At 42.7% G+C, this 22,565-nt stretch overlaps 1 protein-coding gene across 1 annotated transcript; it reads right to left on the bottom strand.

Annotated features, from left to right (window-relative positions):
- Positions 1-17,837: 17,837 nt before the first annotated feature.
- LOC138909804 (uncharacterized) lies at positions 17,838-20,750 on the bottom strand. Its single transcript, XM_070201019.1, has 4 exons — positions 19,767-20,750; positions 19,436-19,670; positions 19,074-19,195; positions 17,838-17,927 (listed from the first exon to the last, which is right to left on the bottom strand). The coding sequence occupies exons 1-4, from the start codon at positions 20,748-20,750 to the stop codon at positions 17,838-17,840; spliced, it is 1,431 nt and encodes a 476-aa protein (XP_070057120.1).
- Positions 20,751-22,565: the final 1,815 nt, after the last annotated feature.

Below are 22,565 nucleotides of genomic sequence, written 5' to 3'. Positions count from 1 at the left end.
CCCATGCCACCGTGAATGCGACCCCTGCTTCGCGAATGCGAAGGGAAATATCACCCAGTCCCCAAATCCTTCTTTGCGATCGCGAGAATCCTTCCGCGTTCGCGAAGATGGAAACCAGAATAGAACACCAGCAAATTTTTGGACTTATCTCCGAGCGGTCCGAAACTCACCCGAGCCACCCGGAACCCTGTCCAAATGTACCAACAAGTCCATAAAAATAATACGGACCTTCTCGAACTCTCTGAACACATAAAACAACATCAAAACTAAGAATCGCACCCCAAAACTAAATTGAATCAAATTATGAACTTCAACTTCTTAACTAGCTCCGAACGCGCCGAATCATACTTAGACTACTCGGAATGACACCCGATTTTGCATACAAGTCATGAATCACCATATGGACCTATTCCCAGGCTCAAAATTCCAAACAGACCTTGTTAGCAACCAAGTCTAAACAAAAGTTCATTACATTCTCCACCTCCTAAACAAAAGTTCTTCCTCGAACGGGTTTAGAATCATACTTGGAGTGCTGAATAAATGCGGATATCTGCTCCGCATGTCCTCCTCGGTCTCCCAAGTCGCTTCCTCAACTTGTTGACCCCTCCACTGGACCTTCACTACAGAAATCTTCTTGGACCTCAACTGGAAAACCTGCCTATCAACAATAGCAACTGGCTCCTCCTCATAACCCAAGCTCTCATCTAGCTGATTTGTGCTATAATCTAATGCACATGACATGTCAGCATGGTACATGCAGATCATAGACACATGGAAGACCGTATGAACTCCCAATATACTGGGAGGCAAGGCAAGCTCATAAGCAACCTCCCCAACTATGTCTGGACTGTGCTATGCGAAGCCGCTCCCGAATCAACTTTACCTTCTCCAAGGCATCCTTCAATAAATAGATGCCATATAACCTAGCCTCTCCGGGCTCAAACCATCCGATGGGAGAACGACATCACCGACCATACAAAGCCTCAAATAGAGCCATCTCGATACTGGACTGATAACTATTATTATAAGCAAACTCAGCCAAAGGCAAGAATCAATCCCACTGCCCTCCTAAATCAATCACATACGCTCTGAGCATATCCTCCAGAATCTGAACTGTCCGCTTTGACTGCCCGTCGGTCTATGGATAAAAGGCTGTGCTGAGCTATACCCGGGTGCCCAACTTACTCTGTACTGCTCTCCAGAAATGCAAAGTAAACTGAGGGCCTCTATCTGAAATGATTGAAATAGGCACACCATGCAACCAGATAATCTCGTGAATGTAAATCAGGGACAATCTCTCTAAAGAGTACGTAGTCAAAACCGGAATAAAGTGTGCCGACTTGTTCAGCCTGTCGACAATGACCCAAACAATATCAAACTTCCTCAACGTCCGCAGCAACCCAACTACAAAGTCCATAGTGATCTGCTCCCATTTCCACTCCGGTATAACCATCTGCTGGAGTAGGCCACCTGGCCTCTGGTGCTCATAATTAACTTGCTGACAATTTAGACACCTCGCTACATACTCAACTATGTCCTTCTTTATCCGCCGCTACCAATAATGTTGCCTCAGGTCGCGATACATATTCGTAGCACCAGAATGAATAGAATACCGAGAACTATATGCCTCCTCTAGAATCTTCTTCCTCAAGCCATCAACATTAGGAACACATAAGCGACCTTGGAGTCTTAAAACACCATCCTCGCCGATAGTAACCTCCTTGGAAACATCCCGTAGTACTGTCTCTCTAAGAACCAGAAGGTGTGGATCATTGTACTTACGAGCCTTGATCTGCTCAATTAATGAAGACTGAGCCACAACAGATGTAAGAACTCGACCGGGCTCTGATAAGTTTGTTAGCTAAGGACTGAATGTCCAAAGCCAATGGCCTCTCCTTTGCTGAGATAAATTCCAAACTACCCATGATCTCGACCTTTCTGCTCAAGGCATACGCAACCACATTCGCCTTGCCTGGATGGTTAAGGATGGTAATATCATAATCCTTTAGTAAATCAAGCCACATGCATTGCCTCAAATTAAGATCCCTCTGCTTAAACAAATGCTGCATGTACGATGATCGGTGTAAACTTCACAAGACACCCCATAAAGATAATGCCTCCAGAACTTGAGAGCATGAACTATCGCGGCCAACTCCAAATCATGTACATGGTAATTCTTCTCGTGGGGCTTCAGCTGACATGAAGCATATGCAATAACTTGCCCTTCCTGCATCAATACACAACCCAGGCCAATGCGTAAAGTGTCACAATATACAGTATACATCCCTGAACCGGAAGGCAACACTAAAACCGGTGCTGTAGTCAAAACTGTCTTGAGTTTCTGCAAGCTCGCCTCGCAATCATCAGACCATCGGATTGGAGGACCCTTATGGGTCAATCTAGTCAAAGATGTTGCAATAGATGAGAATCCCTCCACAAATTGGCGATAATAACCTGCTAACCCCAAGAAACTCCTAATCTCGATCGTTGTGGTAGGACGAGGCCAACTTTGGACTGCCTCGATCTTCTTGGGATCCACCTTAATACCCTCACCTAATACAACATGCCCCAAGAATGCCACAGAATCTAACCGGAACTTGCACTTGGAGAACTTAACATATAGCTTCTGTTCTTGCTAGGTCTGAAGCAAATCTCTCAAATGCTGCTGATGCTCCTCCATACTACGCGAGTAGATCAATATGTCATCAATGAAGACAATAACGAAGGAGTCAAGATATGGCCTCAACACCAGTTCATCAAATCCATAAATGCCGCCGGGGTATTGGTTAAGCCGAAAGACATCACTAGAAACTCAGAGTGGCCAAACCTAGTCCGGAAAGCCGTCTTTGGAACATCCGAAGCACGAATCTTTAGCTGGTGATACTCAGATCTCAAGTCGATCTTCGAGAACACCCTGGTACCCTACAACTAGTCGAACAAATCATCAATACGCGGCAACGGGTACTTGTTCTTAATGGTAACTTTGTTCAATTAGCGGTAATCAATGCACATCCACATACTCCCATCCTTCTTTTTCACAAATAACACCGGTGCACCCCAAGGCGACACACTCAACCTGACGAAACCCTTTGCTAGCAACTCCTCAAATTGCTCCTTCAACTCTTTCAACTTTTTTTGGAGGCAAGTAGTACGGTGGAGTAGAGATAAGATGGGTACCTGGTGCCAAATCAATACTGAAATCGATATCATGATCTGGTGGCATGCCTGGTAAATCAGAAGGTAACACATCGGTGAACTCCTACACCACAGACACTGAATCAATCGTAGGAGTCTCTGCAGTAGTATCCCGAACATAAGCTAGATAAGACAAACAACCCTTCTCGACCATGTGTCGAGCCTTCAAGAAAGAGATAACCCGACTAGATGCACTGATAGATGAACCCCTCCACTCCAATCTAGGAAACTCTGGCATCACCAAGATAACAGTCTTGGCATGGCAATCAAGGATGACATGATACGGAGACAACCAGTCCATGCCCAGGATGACCTCAAAGTCGGTCATGTCGAGCAACAGAAGATCTGTCTGGTCTCATAACCACAGAAAGTCACAATACAAGATCGGTTGACCTGATCTACAACAACAGAATTGCCCACGGGCGTGGACACATAAACAAGAACACCCAAGGACTCACGAGGGACATCTATATAATGATCAATTAAGAAGAAACATATGAATATGTAGACCCTGGATCGAACAATACTGAAGCATCCCTACCGCAGACAGAAATAATACCTGTGATCACGACATCAAAGGCTATTGCATCTGGTCTAGCTGGAAAAGCATAGAACCTAGCTGGAGCACCACATGCCTGGCCTCAACCTCTAGGGCGACCCTTACCCACCTGCCCTACACCTCTGGCAGGCTGGGCGGCCGGTGTGGTAGCTAGTGCGGTAACCATGGGCTGATGGCCCTGCTACACTACCTTGCCCTGAAACTTGGGGCAAGATCTCCTCATGTGACCGAGCTCCCCACACTCATAGCAATCTTTCGGTATGGAAGATGACTGACCCTGAGTCTGGCACTGGGACCTAAATACCCGCTGGAAGGGCCCTGAATAGTCGGTAGACGGTAGAAGCTCTCTGTAATGGCACTGAAATAGGGCCACATTGGTGCACCCCGAGAAGGCAGTGGTGCTGAATAAGTGGGTCTGCTGGACTGACCACTCACGAACTGACCTCTGCCCCTAGACGGGGCACCGCTAAATCCTCCAAAATGCCGAGGCCTCTTCTCCCTTATCGTATACAATCGGCTTTAGGTGCGGATACCCTCAATCTGCCGAGCTATCTCTACAACCTGCTCGTAGGGAGTCCCCATATCCACCTCTCTGGCCATAGTAACCTAAATATCATAATGAAAGCCCGCAATCTCTTTGCATCGGTGGGGATTATCATAAGTGCATGGCGGGACAACTCAGAGAATCTCACCTCATAATCGGTCACAGACATCTGACCATGATGGAGCCACTTGAACTGACCCCGTAGCTCTTCCCTCTGGGAGGGTGGAATAATCTCTCTAGAAAGAGACATATGAACTAGGGTGGAATAATCTCTCTAGAAAGATCCATAGTTTTAATAGGCTTGAATTGGGGTGCGATTTGTAATTTTTATGTTGTGTGATGTGATTTGAAGCCTCGACTAAGTTCGTATGATGTTTTAGGATGGGATGGTATATTTGGATGGGGTACCGGGGGCCTTGGGTGTGATTCGAATTCAAATTGGGTTGAAATTTGGACTTGTGTAATTGCTGGTGTGATCAGATCTGCTGCAATTGCACCTACGAGAAATGGGCCGCAGGTGCGGAGCTGCGGAAGTGGCCAAGGGGTCGCATATGCGGTTCTGGGTAAGTTGAGGCATTTGCACAGGTGCGAGGAAGATTTCGCAACTGCGAGCTCACGGATGCGGAAGGATGGTAGCAGAAGCAGAAAAAAGGATGGAGTGGCAGGTCCGTAGAAGCGCACCCGCAGGTGCGGGCTTGGGACCGCAGAAGCGGTTAGTCGGACCTTAAATAACTTCTGCATATACGGATTTTTAACCGCAAAAGCGGTGCCGCGGAAGCGGTGATATGGACCGTAGAAGCGCAAATGCTGGGCAATGTTATTAGAACGAGGGTTAGAGCATTGTTTTTCATTTTTTGGACTTTGGGAGGGATGTTTACTATATTTCAAGAGGTAAGCAACTTTTGATCAATTTTATTCATTAATATTGAATACCCATTGAATTTCCCACATAGATTAGGTGTTTTTGAGGTGCAATTTGGGGATTTTTGACCTGTGTATTGGAGAGTAAGATTTGAGAATTTGAGTGTCGATTTATAGCCGGAATTGAATGATTTTGGTATGGTTGGACTCGTTATTGAATTAGTGTTCGAATTTTGTAAATTTTATTAGGTTCCGAGGTGTGGGCATGGGGTTGATTTTTTGAATTTGGTTAAAGAATTTAGCTTTATCGTATGGAATCGATTCCTATAGCTTGTATTGATTATATCTAGTTGTTTGTGGCTAGATTCGAGTCGTTCTGAGGCCAATTCGCGAGGCAAGGGTTTGTTGGAGCATTGAGTTGCTCACTTTGAGGTAAGTAACACTTCTAAACCTGGCACTGAGGGTATGAATCCCTGCATTTCGTGTTATGTGGTTGGTGTTGAGGTGATTCACATGCTAGGTGACGGGCGTGTGGGCGTGCACCGTGGAAATTGTGACTCGGTTGATTCCTGATACTGTGTAGTTATCAGATCTTGTTGTTATTCATGTAATCCCTACGTGTTAGCATAATTGAGCTGCGATCCATGTTAGAAATCATGTTTAGATTATATGCTTATTCTGTTGGGTCCCACTGAGGTCATTTTTGCTATTAAGTTATTTGCTTAAATTGCAATTATGTACTCAGTCATGTTCATCATTTGTATATCATACCTCAGTCTCTGTTATCATTTATTGTTACATCATGTCATCATTGTTTGGGCTTATTGGCATGAGGTTTGTGAGCCCGAGAGACTGGATAGATTGATGATTGAGTTGGGGCCTGAGAGCCGTGTTGTGAGTGATATTGTGGATCGGGTTGCATGTTGTCGCAGGCCTTATTGGCTTTATATATATTATTATTATGGATTGGGCTACACACCACAGCAGGCCTTATAGGCTTTATCTATTATTATGGGATCGGGTTCTATGCCGCAGAAGGCCATATTGAGTTTATATTAGCGCTTGGGAAGGATTCGCCCCTCTGGAATCTGACATACCAGCAGTGAGCACAAGTACCATACACTGTTGAGTGATTGAGCGTGCTGAGTGACTGAGAGTGATAAGAGGGAGTGTGAGACAGTAAGATTGAGTACTTTGAGAGTGTGAGTACATGAGTTTATCACTGTGATGTATTACATTTGACATGCATATTTAACATGTAGACATAGAGATTTGACATTCCTCATGCTAGCTATACTTGGCACATTTTATCAGTATTGAGCTTAAATTGTTGAACTTGAAAGCATGCCTAGATTTCTGTACTGCGCACAAATTGATTATGGGATTTTTTTGGATTATTACTGTCATTTCCCTGTTCTATCTGCACCGTTGTTATCTGGAATTTTACTATACCTTTCTGAGCTCGTCACTTTTTTCAGCTCAAGGTTAGTCTTGTTACTTATTGAGTACATTGGATCAGTTGTACTCATACTATACTCTGCACTTCGTGTGCAGATCCAGGCACATCTGAACACGGCAGTTGCTAGACTTGGTGCAGTATTTGCTTGGAGATTATTGAGGTAGCTGCTATAACGCCCGCAGACCTCGACTCTCATTCCTTTCAGTTTATTTAGCACTATTCTATCTTTCAGACAGTTGTATTAGAGATTTTGTATTAGAGATTTAGCACTATTCTATCTTTCAGACAATTGTATTTAGCACTACTCGGTGACACCCGGATCTTGGGGATTTTGTAGTTGAGTCGCAGTTGTTATTACCGATTATGTATGAGATTTTTCATTGTCAAGCTTATTACATCATGCTTTTAATTTAAAATGCATAGTTATTTGGTGATTGCGGCTTGCATAGTAATATGATATGCGCCATCACGACATGTTGAGATTTGGATCGTGACAAGTTGGTATCAGATCACTAGGTTACTTAGGTCTCACGAGTCATGAGCAGGTTTAGTAGAGTCTTGCAGATCGGTACAGAGACGTCGGTACTCATTTTCGAGAGTCTGCCAAACTATTAGAAAACTTCACTTTCTTGTATTCTTGTCGTTCAAATTTGTAGATTCCGGAAACTAAACTTCTATTATTCTATTCTCTCAGAGATGGTGAGGACAGGTGTGACTTGATCGGGCGGACGACCACCAGTACCTCCAGCGAAGGCCGCGAGAGGGTGAGGCCGCGGTAGAGGCCGAGATGCAACTCGTACAGTAGCTAGAGCAGCACCTGTGGAGGCACTAGTTGCTCCAGCTCAGGAGCAGATACCGAATATGGTTGAGCCGGTGGGACCAGCTCAGGCATCAGCTATGCCCATTGTGATTCCAGGCCTTCAGGAGGCTCTGGCCCAGATATTGACTGTATGTACTAGCCTTGCTCAGGCGGTTTCAGTTTTGGCCGCACCAGCCACTTCTTAGGCCGGGGGAGGTGCTCTGACTCCTGCCGCCCATACTCCAGAGCAAGGAGTTCAGGGACTTCAGACACTGGGAGTACTACCAGCCCAGTCGGTTGTAGTTCCCGAGGCCCATGTTGGTCCACCTATGTGTGACAAGGAGGAAAAGAGACTAGAGCGGTTTGGGAGGCTCAGGCCTCTAGAGTTCAGTGGGGCAGAGTTAGAGGATGCTCAGGATTTCTTAGATAGGTGCCAGCGTATCCTTCGCACGGCGGGTATTCTGGAGACTAGTGGAGTCTTATTTTCTACTTTTCAACTGTCAGGGACAGCCTTCAGATGGTGGGAGGCCTATGAGTTGAGCAAGCCAGCCGGCACTGCACCACTTAGGTGGAATGAGTTCTCAGTTCTCTTGTTAGAGAAGTTTGTTCTACAGTCTCGCAGGTAGGGGTTGCATAGGAAGTTTGAGTAGCTACGCTAGGAGGGTATATCAGTGACCCAGTATGAGATGAGATTTTTAGATTTGGCTCATCATGCGATATGGTTGGTTCCCATAGAGAGGGAGAGGATTAGGAGGTTCATAGATGGCCTCAACTATAGACTACGTTTCGTCATAGATCGAGAGATTGCATCAGGTGCCAGGTTTGACAAAGTGGTTGATATTGCGAGGCGTCGAGGCGTCTAGAGAAGCTTCGTAGTCAAGTGCGTGAGGAGAGAGAGGCCAAGAGGCCTCGTGGTTTGGGTAGTTTCATTAATGCCTCATCCGGAGGACAGTCTCACTATAGCAGGGGTCGTCCTTATTGGCCCGCTCAGATGGCTCGTCCGGTTCATCACTGTGCATTAGCTAGCCATGGTTCATATAGTGCTCGTCCGGGTCAGTCATCTATCAGTGCCCTCCCAGCTCAGAGTTCATCTTGTGCTCCATCAGTTTAGGGTTCATCGGTACCAAGTCCTTCTAGCAGTTATTGTGGTTCTCAAGGTCCGATTCAGTCTCCACCACCATTGATGGATCGGATTTTCTTCGAGTGCATGGAGTTTGGATATGTGAGGAGGTATTGTCCCCGTCTCTTGGGAGGTCTAGTTCAACAGAAGGGTCAAGTTATGAATTCTGCACTAGTTACTTCACCACCCGCTCAGCTAGCTCGGGGTGGGGCTCAGGCAGCTAGAGGTTGCCCTAGAGGGGGAGGTCGATCAAGTGGTAGTAAGGCTCGATGCTATGCTTTTCCCCCCAGGCCAGAGGCCATTGCTTCAGACACAATGATCATAGGTATTGTTTTAGTGTGCACATGGATGCTTCCATATTATTTGACCCTGGTTCCACTAATTCATATGTATCATCGTATTTTTTTCATTATTTGGATATTCCACGTGAGTCCTTAGTTACGCCTTTTCATGTATCTATGCCGGTGGGCGATTCTATTATTGTGTATTGTGTGTATCAGTCATGTGTGGTGACCATTGAGGGTTTGGAGACGAGAGTTGATCTTTTACTACTTATAATGGTTGATTTTGACCTAGTTCTGGGCATGGATTGGTTGTCCCAATCACGCTAAGACTGTGACGTTGGCGATGCCAGGGTTATCTAGGATCGAGTGGAGAGGTTCTCTGGACTATGTTCCCAGTAGGGTGATTTCATATCTGAAGGCCCAATGGATGGTTGGGAACGGATGTTTGGCATATTTGCCTTTTGTGAGGGATGTTAGTGCTAATACTCCTACTATTGATTCTGTTCCGGTAGTGCGAGGCTTTCTGGATGTGTTTTTTGCAGACCTGCCGGGCATGTCACCCGACATGGATATTGATTTTTGTTTTGACTTGGTGCCGGGCACTTAGCCCATTTTTATTCCTCAGTATGGCACCAGAAAAGTTGGAGTAATCGAAAGAGCAGCTTCAAGAGCTTTTTGATAAGGGGCTCATTAGGCCTAGTGTGTCTCCTTGGGGTGCACCGCTTGTGAAGAAAAAGGATGGTACTATGCGGATGTGCATTGACTATAGGCAGTTGAACTAAGTTACAATTAATAACAAGTATCCTTTGCGCGCATTGATGACTTATTTAACCAGCTTCAGGGAGCTAGAGTGTTCTCTAAGATTGATTTGAGGTCTGGGTATCACCAGTTGAAGATTAGGGACTCTGATATTCTGAAGATGGCATCCAGGACCCTCTATGGTCACTACGAGTTCCTTGTGATATCCTTTGGGCTGACCAATGCCCCAACAACATTCATGCATCTGATGAACAGTGTATTCCAGCCATACCTTGATTCGTTTGTCATAATATTTATTTATGATATCCTGGTGTACTCACGTAGCCAGGAGGAGCATGCACAACATCTGAGGATTGTACTACATATGTTGAGGGAGGAGAAGCATTATGCTAAGTTCTCCAAGTGTGAGTTTTGGCTCAGTTCAGTGATGTTCTTAGGGCACGTGGTGTCCAACGAGGGGATCAAGGTGGATCCGAAGAAGATTGAGGCGGTTCAGAGTAAGCCCAGACCGTCCTCAACTACTGAGATTCAGATTTTTCTTGGCTTGGCCGGATATTATCGCCACTTCATGGAGGGTTTCTCTTCCATTGCAACACATTTGACTAGGTTGACCCAAAAGGGTATCCCATTCAGGTGGTCTGATGAGTGTGAGGAGAGCTTTCAGAAGCTCAAGACTGCCTTGACCACAACTCTAGTTCTAGTTTTGCCTTCAATATCAGGTTCTTATACAGTGTATTGTGATGCTTCTCAGATTGGTATTGGGTGTGTCTTGATGCAGAAGGGTAGAGTGATTGCTTATGCTTCATGCTAGTTGAAGCTTCATGAGAAGAACTACCCCGTTCATGATTTAGTGTTGGCAACCATCGTTCATGCATTGAAGTTTTGGAGGCATTATCTCTACGGTGTGTCTTGTGAGGTATTTACAGATCATCAGAGTCATCAACACTTGTTCAAGCAAAAGGATTTGAATTTGAGGCAGCAGAGATGGTTGGAGCTACTAAAAGATTATGATATTACCATTTAGTATTATCCCAGGAAGGCCAACATGGGATTAGTTTCTACCGCTTGCGAAGTTTGCCTACAACAACAACTACCAATCGAGTATTCAGATGGAACCATATGAGGCTTTGTATGGGAGGCACTGTCGGTCTCCGGTTGGTTGGTTTGAGCCGGGTGAGGCTAGGCTATTAGGTACTGATTTGGTTCAAGATGCTTTGGAAAAGGTCAAGTTGATTTAGGATTGGCTTCGTATGGCACAGTCTAGACAGAAGAGTTACGCCGATCGGAAGGTTCGTGATATTTTCTACATGGTGGGAGAGAAGGTATTGCTTAGAATTTCACCCATGAAGAGTGTTATGAGGTTCGGGAAGAAGGGTAAGTTGAGCCCTCGGTATATTGGCCCTTTTGAGGTACTTGAGAGGATTGGATAGGTAACTTACAAGCTTGAATTGCTACCTAATCTATCGAGTGTTCACCCAGTGTTTCATGTTTCCATGCTCCGGAAGTATTTCAGTGATCCATCTCATGTTTTGGACTTTAGCACGATTCAGTTTGATGGGGAATTTTGGGGTTGACTTTTGGGGTTAGTTTGAGGTTGACTTTTTGAATTTGGTTAAAAAACTTAGCTTTATCGTATGGAATCGATTCCTATAGCTTGTATTGACTATATCTAGTTGTTTGTGGCTAGATTTGAGTCGTTCAGAGGCCGATTCACGAGGCAAGGGTATGTTGGAGCATTGAGTTGTGCATTTTGAGGAAAGTAACATTTCTAAACTTGGCACTGAGTGTATGAATCCCTGGATTTCGTGTTATATGGTTGGTGTTGAGGTGACGCACATGCTAGGTGACGGGCATGTGGGCGTGCACCTTGGAAATTATGACTCGATTGATTCTGTGATACTGTGTAGTTATCAGATCATGTTGTTATTAATGTAATCCCTACGTGTTAGAGTAATTGAGCTGCGATCCATGTTAGAAATCATGTTTAGGCTATATGCTTATTCTGTTGGGACCTAGTGAGGTCATTTCTGCTGTTGAGTTATTTGCTTAAATTGCAATTATGCAATCAATCACATTCATCATTCGCATATCATATCTCAGTCTCTGTTATCATTTATTGTTACATCATGTTATCATTGTTTGGGCTGATTGGCATGAGATTTGTGATCCCAAGAGACTGGAGAAATTGATGACTGAATTGGGGCTTGAGAGCCATGTTATGAGTGATGTTATGGATCTGGCTGCACGCCATAGCAGGCCTTATTGGCTTTATATATATTATTATTACAAATCAGATTGCACGCCGCAATAGGCCTTATAGGTTTTATCTATTATTATGGGATCGGGCTGCACGTCGTAGTAGGCCATATTGGCTTTATATTAGCATTGAGTGCAGGTATCGTATAATGTTGAGTGATTGAGCGTGCTGAGTGACTGAGAGTGATGAGTAAGAGTGTGAGACAGTGAGATTGAGTACTCTGAGAGTGTGAGTACATGAGTTTATCACTGTGATATATTACATGTGACATGAATATTTGACATGTAGACATAGAGATGTAAAACTCCTCATGCTAGCTATACTTGACACATTTTATCAGTATTGAGCTTAAATTGTTGAACTTGAAAGCATGCCTATATTTTTGTATTGCGTATGAATTGATTATGGGATTTCTCTGGATTATTACTATCATTTCCCTGTTATATATGTACTGTTGATATCTGGAATTGGACTGTACCTTTCTGAGCTCGTCACTGCTTTTAGCCCATGGTTAGTCCCGTTACTTATTGAGTACATTGGATCGGTTGTACTCATACTACACTCTGCACTTCGTGTGCAGATCCAAGTACATCTGGACACGGCGGTTGTTAGACTTGGTGCAGTATGTGCTCGGAGATTATTGAGGTAGCTGCTATGACGCCTGCAGACCTCGACTCAGGATCCTTTTAGTTTATTTAGTACTGTTCTATCTTTTAGACAGTTGTATTAGAGATTTAGATTGTGTTTATACTTAGTAGCTCATTTACTCGGTGACACCCGGATCTTGGGGATTTTGTAGTTGAGTCGCAGTTGTTCTTACCGGTTATTTATGAGATTTTTCATAGTTAAGCTTATTACATCATGCTTTTAATTTAAAATGCATAGTTATTTTGTGATTGTCGGCTTGCCTAGTAATATGATAGGCTCCATCACGACATGTTGAGATTTGGATCGTGACAAGTTGGTATCAGAGCACTAGGTTATAAAAGCTTCTCATTAAGGGTAAAATGGGTAAAATAAAGAGTTTAAAGTTGAATTATTTTCAAATTTAAAAATGTGTCATTTATTTTGGAACAGACTAAAAAGAAAAGTAACTCATCTAATTTGAAACGGAGGGAGTAAAAATTTATTGAGTTCTGAATAAATTATTTAAAATTAAATTTCTAATACAAATAAAGGATCTAGGTCAAAACTACTGGCAATAAATAGAATTTTTAACACAAACAAACAATGTGTGTCAAAATTATTATCTTTTACCGAACCCAGAAGAAGAATTGTAACTTTACCCTAATGAAAGTAGACCAAAGTAGTCTCATCCTCTCGATGCTATCTTGTGTTTTAGAAGATAACAACTAAGCTATCAAGAAAATGTCTATTTCAGATTTTGATTGCTCTAGCTTCTCTCTACTTTCTAGAGAGAGATAGCCAATCCCCGAGTCCGGAACCTAAATGTGGGCTTTTTGAGCTCAAATGACCGAAATGAGTGAAAAAAAATATTGTGACCAAACTATATATAGCGGCCTTTCAATGGGCGCTATATGTGAAGTTTATTAAATGTGCAGGTATAGCGCAGTTTATTAAGGCGCTATATACATAGCGCCTTAATAAACGACGCTATACCCCTTCAAATATCCGTCCCTTCCCTTTCCCCCGTTACAGAAGAAAAACAAATCCCCCGCCCCCCCATTTTTAAATCAAACAAGCGGTCCCCCCTATTAATGACCCAAAAAAACTCGAGTGGACCCCACCCGTCCCACAAAAAGTAAAGATTATTGGTCCCACATCCTAGCTAAGTCTTCTCTCATTGTGGGTTGCTCGTTTCGGATTCAAATCTTCAAATTTCCAAAAAACATAAATTGAGGTATTCCGATTTAGTTTTTGTCGAAACTCATATAAAAAATGCATATTAGTTTTTTTAAATGTGTTCTATGTTGTTTTATGTTTTTTTTTGCGATTAAACTGGTATGTTATTTTTATCCGGACTAAGATATTAGTGTGCTAAAAAAAATGTAAAAATTGAGAAATTATTATTATTTGTTAAAAAAATATATTAATAAGTTACTTTTTACTGTTGTATATGTATTTTCGTAAATGTTTTGTGATTAAATGTATTTGTTATTTTTATCTGATTTAGATTATTTATTTGCTTAAATACTAATAATATAGTGCCCTTTTAGCGTAGTAAAATGTAGTGCCTTTTAGCGTAGTATCCCCGTAGTTATTGAAATTAATCATTTAAGTATCTCTTATACTAAAAAATACGTCAAAATAGCTGATAGATCAAACACAAACTCTGTCCAATTCTAGTCAACGATCGTAAGAAAATAACATGAGAAAACAACAGTATTTTTCGAATATCTTGGTGCTACTGGGCCTCAAATATCGAGCCCGGAACCCATTTGTGAATATTTAATAATTAAATCTTGTATAATTATAAAAATTAATTATTTAATTTTATTATAGTAAAAAATAAGTGAGTAACAAACAAATGTATAAAGTAAAACATGTAAAATAATAAAACTATATATAAATTAATAAAACTAACACATACAAGAATTCAGGATATCTTGGTGCTACTGGGCCTCAAATATCGAGCCTGAAACCCATATGTGAATACTTAATAATTAAATATTGTATAATTATAAAATTTAAGTATTTTATTTACAAACAAACATATAAAATAATAAAACTAACATGTAAAATAATAAAACTAACACATATAAGAATTCAGGATATTTTGGTGCTACTGAGGCCTCAAATATCGAGCATGGAACCCATATGTGAATACTTAATAATTAAATATTGTATATTTATTAAAATTAAATATTTAATTTACAAACAAACATATAAAATTATAAAACTAACATGTAAAATAATAAAACTAACACATACAAGAATTAAGGATATCTTGGTGCTACTGGGCCTCAAATATCGAGCCTGGAACCCATATGTGAATACTTAATAATTAAATTTTGTATAATTATAAAAATTAATTATTTAATTTACAAACATATAAAATTATAAAACTAACATGTAATTAATGTTGTTTAATTTACCGTAGACGGCATGGAGGTTCCGCCTATGCATCCCGGACCTTCCAGCGATGAGCTACTGTCGTTACAGGGCGATCATAGGTCCTCCCACATATGGGAGGGAGAGTTACTAGCCTAGACTCTCCGCGTCAGGAGAGTGGACGACATGTGGGACTTTCTGAAGGGCAAAGTTCTCCATCCCCGTGTAGTCAGACGCCTGCAGGATACGGGCTTCTATAGGATTTTGGAGATCGGGCGGCTGCAGCTCGATTGGTCTTTGATCACGACCCTGATAGAGCGATGGCGACCGGAGACGGACACATTCCACTTACCCATTGGCGAGGCCACCATCACACTGTGTGACGTGGCGGTTATATATGGGCTGCCTGTTGATGGACATCCCGTTGCTCTGCCGCAGGCCATGAGAGAGCTGACATGTGGGCAGTACCTGGACATGCTGCAGCAGCTCACTAGTTTCCGGCCACAGGAGGAGACTGCACTGGCTGGGGCCAGTCGTCTGCAGCTGACGACTATCCGAGGCCATTTGGAGGTATTGCACCCGGACATCACAGGCGGTACATCGGAGCTGCATATTCACCGGTACACGAGGTTGCTGCTGCTCCTTATGTTTGGAGGGGTCTTGTTTCCGAACACTTCGGGGAACCTAGTCAGCTTGAGATTTCTTCATCATCTTGAGCGGCTAGATGATTTTCCCCGGTACAGTTGGGGTGCTGCTGTTCTCGCCTACTTGTATAGGCAGATGTGCCGGGCGACCATGGGCACCCAGCGCGACGTTGCTGGATTTTTGCCGCTGCTACAGGTGAAAACATATTCGAAAACTCTATTCATTATAACATACCTAGTAAAAATATATCTTAAATTTTACGTCCACTTTGTATGTTAGGTTTGGGCTTGGGAGCGGTTCATGCAGTTGCAGCCACCTCTACCACCATTAGCTCCGGGTGTACCACCTCCGTTTCTCCCTCTAGCAAGGAGGTGGGTTCTCCGATGGGGAAATGGACTAGAGTACGAGGCTCGACATAATCTCCCCTTGTGCAGGGATTTGTTGGATTTGCTGGAGGGCGCACAGGTAAATGTATACCTAAGTTTACTTGGCCTGGCTTCACATGTGTTGCATATACTCACGTTTTCTGTTGTTACTTAATGGTTCATCTGGACGCCATACAGCGACGTGCTGATAGCTGGCTTGCCCGATTATTGCTCGGTCATCCGACTTATTTGGAGCTCTTCCGTCCCGTTGATGTGCCTTGATATTGTGGAGCATCATGACACCGAGCGAGTACTTTGCCAGTTTGGTCGTCTGCAGCTTGTACCGCCACCGCCCACCTAGCAGGCCATACATTTCCAGCAGGATGATCGTTCCAGGTTGGACCAGGCATATGTGGCAGGGCTAGAGGTGTAGATCGATACTTGGGACTGGCAACTTGACCTGATTCTGCCCCCCTTCACCACGCCGGACGGATACTGAGCATGATTATATGGGCTGGTACCACAGCGTTACCCGACTTTTTGTCGGGAATCCCATTCATTGCGCTGGCGGTCGGTACATCCCATATGCCGGGAGGCACGAGGCACTGGTGTGTTATTTGGTGTCCTTACTTATAACTGTAACCTAGCGTTCCGTAATTTATATTTTACATGTTGTGCAGGCTATTGGCCTACATTTGTTCCACCAGTTGGGACTACAGATGCAGCAGCATGCCAGCGAGGGAGCGGCCACTTTGCACGACTATGGCCAGCAGGTTACAGAGCTGGCTGCCCGGACACTGCGGCGAGCTCGAGAGGATGAGCGCTTAGGACACGACCCTGCTTATGCGGCGCCAGAGCAGTACCATCAAGGTAGGGCTGTCCCAAGAGGTAGGGTTGTCCCACGAGGTATGACTATCCCACGAGGTAGGGCTGTCCCACGAGGCAGGGCTATCCACAGGGTCGTGGGGGCCGGCGAGGAGGTGGTCCCCAGCAAGGGGGCGTTGAGGCACCTGTTGAGGATGTTGGAGCTAATCAGTCGGGTGACCTTCATGAGCCAGACTACCATCACAGCAACATGCCGTCATATAACCTTCAGCTTGAGCTCACTCCAGGGACTTCGCAGGTGACCCCGTCAGATCCATTGTTGATCACGGGCACGAGCATTACACGAGAGGATTGGGATCAGTACTTTCCAGGCCCATCGACCACTGCTGATGATCGGCCGACCTGAGATGTGGATAGTGGGCGCCGGCTGAGTTATGGCTCATCATCGAGGGGTGCTGGGGATCTTTCATAGGCACATGTATGTTTGTATTACTATTAAATTTAAATTTTTTTTTATCTCATTGATTAGCCATAAATATCTTTATGTTTTTCTTATTAAGGCTTCATCCTCGCCCGTCACGGAGGCCACTTTGTACGATGCTGACCTGGCTGCGATGGATGATTATATTCAGGAGCCCGACGAGACCATGGTGAGACAATTTAAATTTTTGTGACTTAACACGTATATTCCTAATATATATTTTCATATACTGAGCTGACTTATTCTTTTGTAGGTTACTGCTGGACCGACGACCCTTTCTACTGAGCTTGCCAGCACTACTGACGATCATGCCGCAGTGCATCCTGCGATAAAGAAGTGACGTGATGAGGATGATCCTGATAGCATAGCCGGGCGGGATGGGATGCGCCTCAGGCCAGCGGCTGCGTTGAAGCATACATACTGTGGGACGCATTGATTTTTTTTTTGTATTTTATGTAAATATTATTTTATGTAAATAATAGCAACAATTTTTATTGTTTACATTATATGCGCATTATGTTTTTATTTTCCCGGTTCTTCGTTATTTTAATACTACAACACAAACACAAACGTAACAACTTTACATAATTTAAATTCAGTATAACTAATGAAAATACATGACACAAAAAGTATAAAGATAAAATAATACACTCAACATATACATGTCATTGTTTAGTCACTACCGCCTAGTATTCTCTGCCCCAACCACTTTAATTTCTCTTCCAGCCTATTTTTTTCTTCTTCCTCCTCTTTTAGTTTCTCCTGCAATGCCACAATTTCTCATTTCAGTTCAGACTCATGGCATTGGTATTCACAGTTCATATCCTAAATATACTGCAAAGATCGTTTGTAGCATTCCTGCTTAATGGGTTCATCAAGCCAAACCTCAAAATTGCAATAATTTCCGTCATTGCCTCCAAACTTGTTTACACACATCCAGTATCTGCGCCCAACATGACCATCAGACCAACAATCCTTCACCCTATATCGTTTTCCACAATAGCACATTGGTACATAATTGCGTCCAGACATTTGTTAATGCAAAAAAAACCCTGCTTTTATAGAAAGTTTTGCTATTTCTTTTGGTTAAACGCATATAATAACTAAAATGCGCTAGTTATTTATAGGAAAGGCATAACACATAACGTAGTATTTAACTGCGCTATGCTTCGCATGTTAAAGATTCTTTCGGGTACAATATAGCTTTTGCAGGCGAGCAGCTTTTCAGGTCGACAAGATAACACACATAACGTAGTATTTAACCGCACTATGCTTCGCGTGTTAAAGATTCATTCGGGTACAATACAGCTTTTGCAGGCGGGCAGCTTTTCATGTCGACAAGACAACACACATAATGTAGTATTTACCCGCGCTATCCTATTACATACAGGACTATGACTAATTATATATATATTCACATATTTATCAAACATCGTCCTCCTCTGACAGTGTAGTTTTCTATTAATTTTAGATTGAAATTCGAAAGTCAACGTAATAAGTTTGGTTTTTTAATCCAATACTATTTTTGATAACATGAACGGGAGGGAGAAATTCATTAAATTACTCCACTGATAATGTTAAATATCAATAAGATTTAACAACAATGGAAACATAATTTTATTTGATACATTTTGCAAGATAAACAAGTACATACACTTATTACAACCACATTACGAAAACAAAATACTACGTGTATCCTTGATAGTTGGGCACATTAGATGAACTTCCACCAGGAGCTGGATTACCACCGCCACTCAAACCAGCTGAAGGACATTTTCGACGGTTGTGTCCTGTTTGCGAGCATATACCACATTTGCGTGCATAAACGGTATCACCAACATCCATCTGGTTCCGTATACGCGTTCTTCTTTGGACCTGTCGCTGACGCAAAAACTCCTTGTTACACACCATTTTAAATGGTTCCGGCGGCCAATAATGCTCATCACCCACTGGCTGCAACTGCCCACTATAGGTGTTTAAGTATGCAACAACACTATATTGTTTATCAACGTAGTTGGTTGGCCCTAAACCTGTTTGTTGAAAGTAATTGATGGCATGTGAGCACGGCATGTGGTAGATGGACCATTTCCCATAAGAGCATAACCTTCTAGATTCATTTATGATGTGTACACTATTCCCCCGGTTTTGATGGATAGCGGTGCGGACTTCAAAAATATTTTGATCGTGATCATACTGTAAAAATGAATGCCAATGTGCTCGCCGGCTATATTTCTCAAATGTTTTAATTGGTAGTGGCATAAATTCAATACCCCTTTCCATCAATGATGTTGCAGCTGTAGCCCGTTCAACAAACCTCTCCGCCATCTGCTTGAATGACATTCGCACCATGGCAGTGATAGGCAATCCTCGTGCAGACTTCAATAACCCGTTGAAAGACTCTGACACATTTGTAGTAAGAATTTCCCATCTTCTGCCACCATCCGCATGCAAAGTCCACTTATCAGGCTTATGTCGCATCAACCAACGATAGGCTGCCTCGTCTTCCTGCCTGATAGATTCCATGTGCCTCCGAAATTTATGCTCTTGGTGATCTGTTGCAGCCATCCACATTAAATCATGCAAATCCTTGTTGGGATATGCCTTCTGAAAATTGGCCTTCAGGTGCCTCACACAGTAATGGTGGTAGGCATATGGTTCTTGCCATACAGGAAAATTCTCTACAGAACATATAATACCACCTTGCCGATCAGATATTAGACAAATACCTAAACGCTGTTTGACAACGTGCTCTTTCAAGTGGTTCAAAAATAGTGTCCACGTCTCTTGGCTTTCAGTATCACAAATAGCAAAATCTAAAGGAATTATACTTCCATTAGCATCTACTGCAACAGCGATCAACAACTTAATATCATACTTTCCATAGATATGAGTGACGTCTATGTATATTACCGGCCGACAATGCAGAAAACCATCAATTGCTGGTTTAAATGCCCAGAACACGTATTTGAATATATATTCTTGTATTCCCGGACTCCGCTCAAGTTTCCATTCAACAACGATCCCGGGGTTAAAGTGTTGCAATGCGGCCATGTAATTGGGTAGAGCTGCAAATGACTTATCCCAGTTACCATAAACAATTTCAAACATACGTTTGCACCCGAGAAATGCCTTTCTTTTGGTAATGGTACATCCATATTCCTGGTGGACAGATGTAATGCACTCTTTGATCTTGTACCTTATGGACGCTTTAATGTGTGGAATCAGGACAAGAGAAATCAAGTCAACATCCAAGTTGAAGTGATTCCCACTGAATGTGTCCATTTCACAAGTGTGGGTGCCAATGTATTTACCCACTTTCCACATACCTGTTTTCTTCTTGCTCGCACGCAACATCCAATAACAACCCGTAAACCATCTATGGCAAACAACCTTGTATACATCCGGAGTTGACTCCCATACCGTTATCTCACGACACTCTTTTATGCTGTATATTTTCGCCGCCCTTCTTAGGCGCGTTTTATCAGTAAAAAGCATGCCCTTTGCCAGCACCGTTGGTCTAGACTCATCCCATATTGCTGTCCGAATTTCGTCAGTATCCCTTGTGAGGGCATCCACATCCGGCATACTTGGCAAATTATCAAGGTAGATAATCTCCCTTGAATGAAACGACACTTAGGACTGGTACACTCTTGGTCTAACGGGGGGTGGAGCATGCTCCCTCATCAAATCAGGTCCAGCATTCTCTTCCTCCTCATTACCACCCTCATCAGGGAAGGGTGTATCATCTCCGGACTTATCGGCATTGTTGTCATAATCACTGTTCTCTTCCTGACTCTGTGCATCTACTAGATCCCGATTAAATATGTCGTCTTTGGGAAATTGAGTCAGGACAGGAGGTTCAACTTGCTCATTTTCACTGCACAAACAACAAAATAATGAGCTACTCAAATTGATAAATACTTTACATATAGCTATATCACTTCATTTACAAGTCGTAATGTGTTGACATCCCATGATGGACATTATTCTATTGGTGATGACTCCCAGATGGGCCACCATGATCCAACACACCAGAACTATGCATATTCCAACTGGGCGTGGGTTCATAACATTCATATCTGGCCGGTACCCCCTATGGAATATATGAGTGATAATAAAAATTCAATACAACAAAAATAAACATCGTAACACAAAGGAAAATTGAAGTTTACCACTCGTCTTTTGGATTATGTAAAGTAGGAGTGAAATTATTTCCTCGCTCCTCATTCGCCCATGGAGATATGTTTAAATCAGGCCAAACTCTTTCAGCCGGAACCTGTTCAACAAAAACTTCTCCAGAATAACCACTCGATGACTGAGGGTTATCCCTGCTTTGCGCAACGTCATTATTGCGAACGTCTTCAACTTTCACGTACATTTTCAATATTTTTATCAAAAGAAATTCCCGGTATTCATTTGGAGTCCTCAAAAAATAACTCAAAGTTTCATCATCATCGATATTAAACTCAGCGTAACAAGTAACCCCTTGCGGAGTGACATAATACAAATATCTTCCGGTTACTTTAAGGTTCACCGAACGTTTGCTCACACTCATTTTGTTACACATCAACGATACCTGTCTATCGTTCTCCATTGTAAGTGGCAACTTAACATGACACTGTGGAGATAAACTATAGCTCACTGAGTTATTTGCCATCACAACCTCACCCCCTCAATAAAATAAAACTCTTACTTTTCGCTCTTCAGACATTATTACAAAATGCTTGAGAATTTAACAAGAGTTGAGAATATTTCTAAATAGATTTTTGCAAAATTATTAACGCCTTTAAATAAGGCAATGCCCAATCCGTGGGGTCGAATTTTTTGAGATGTAGCGCCCTTTTAAAGGGCGCTATACCCATTTGAATTATTGTTATGTCAGTTAAGCACAGAAGAGTTATTGGTGGACCCACAAAATATGTATAGCGTCGTTTATAAAGGCGTTATACCTGGCAGTCTTGTTAAAGTCAGACCATAGCGCCTTTATAAAAGGCGTTATATATATAGCGCCCTTTAAGAGGGCGCTATATATAGTTTGGTCACAATGTTTGTTTTTCAATCATTTCGGTCATTTGAGTCCAAAAAGCCCACATTTAGGTTCCGGACTCACCAATCCCCTCATCTGCTTTCTGCACATTCTCATTTCCCACAATCATGATTACAACCTTGGAGGTTGAACAAACAATCCAAGAAAAAGATCAACTATGACGCAACACCAACAAACTAAAAGATACAGACACTGACAATCACACATCTGCCCAAGCAAGTTATCGAGAAAAATTAACACCCACCCCTACTACTGACTCTATGGATTACGACAGATTTCTTTAGCAAGCTCGATGAACATGATAATCCATCCCACCACACTCATTTTATCCCCATTACTATACTAGGAAAAAC

Source organism: Nicotiana tomentosiformis, chromosome 4 (genome assembly GCF_000390325.3).
Source record: "Nicotiana tomentosiformis chromosome 4, ASM39032v3, whole genome shotgun sequence".
Lineage (NCBI taxonomy): Eukaryota > Viridiplantae > Streptophyta > Magnoliopsida > Solanales > Solanaceae > Nicotiana > Nicotiana tomentosiformis.
This window is presented reverse-complemented; position numbering and strand designations above follow the sequence as displayed.

Excerpts from the sequence above, each read along its gene's own strand:
- LOC138909804 (XM_070201019.1), bottom strand. The coding sequence starts at position 20,750 with ATGCCGGATGTGGATGCCCTCACAAGGGATACTGACGAAATTCGGACA. Across the intron at positions 19,196-19,435 it reads AACATCATTGATGGAAAGGG|GTTTAGGGCCAACCAACTAC; the intron begins GTATTGAATTTA and ends TTCAACAAACAG. Across the intron at positions 17,928-19,073 it reads CGCCGGAACCATTTAAAATG|GAGAAACTAAAAGAGGAGGA; the intron begins GTGTGTAACAAG and ends GTGGCATTGCAG.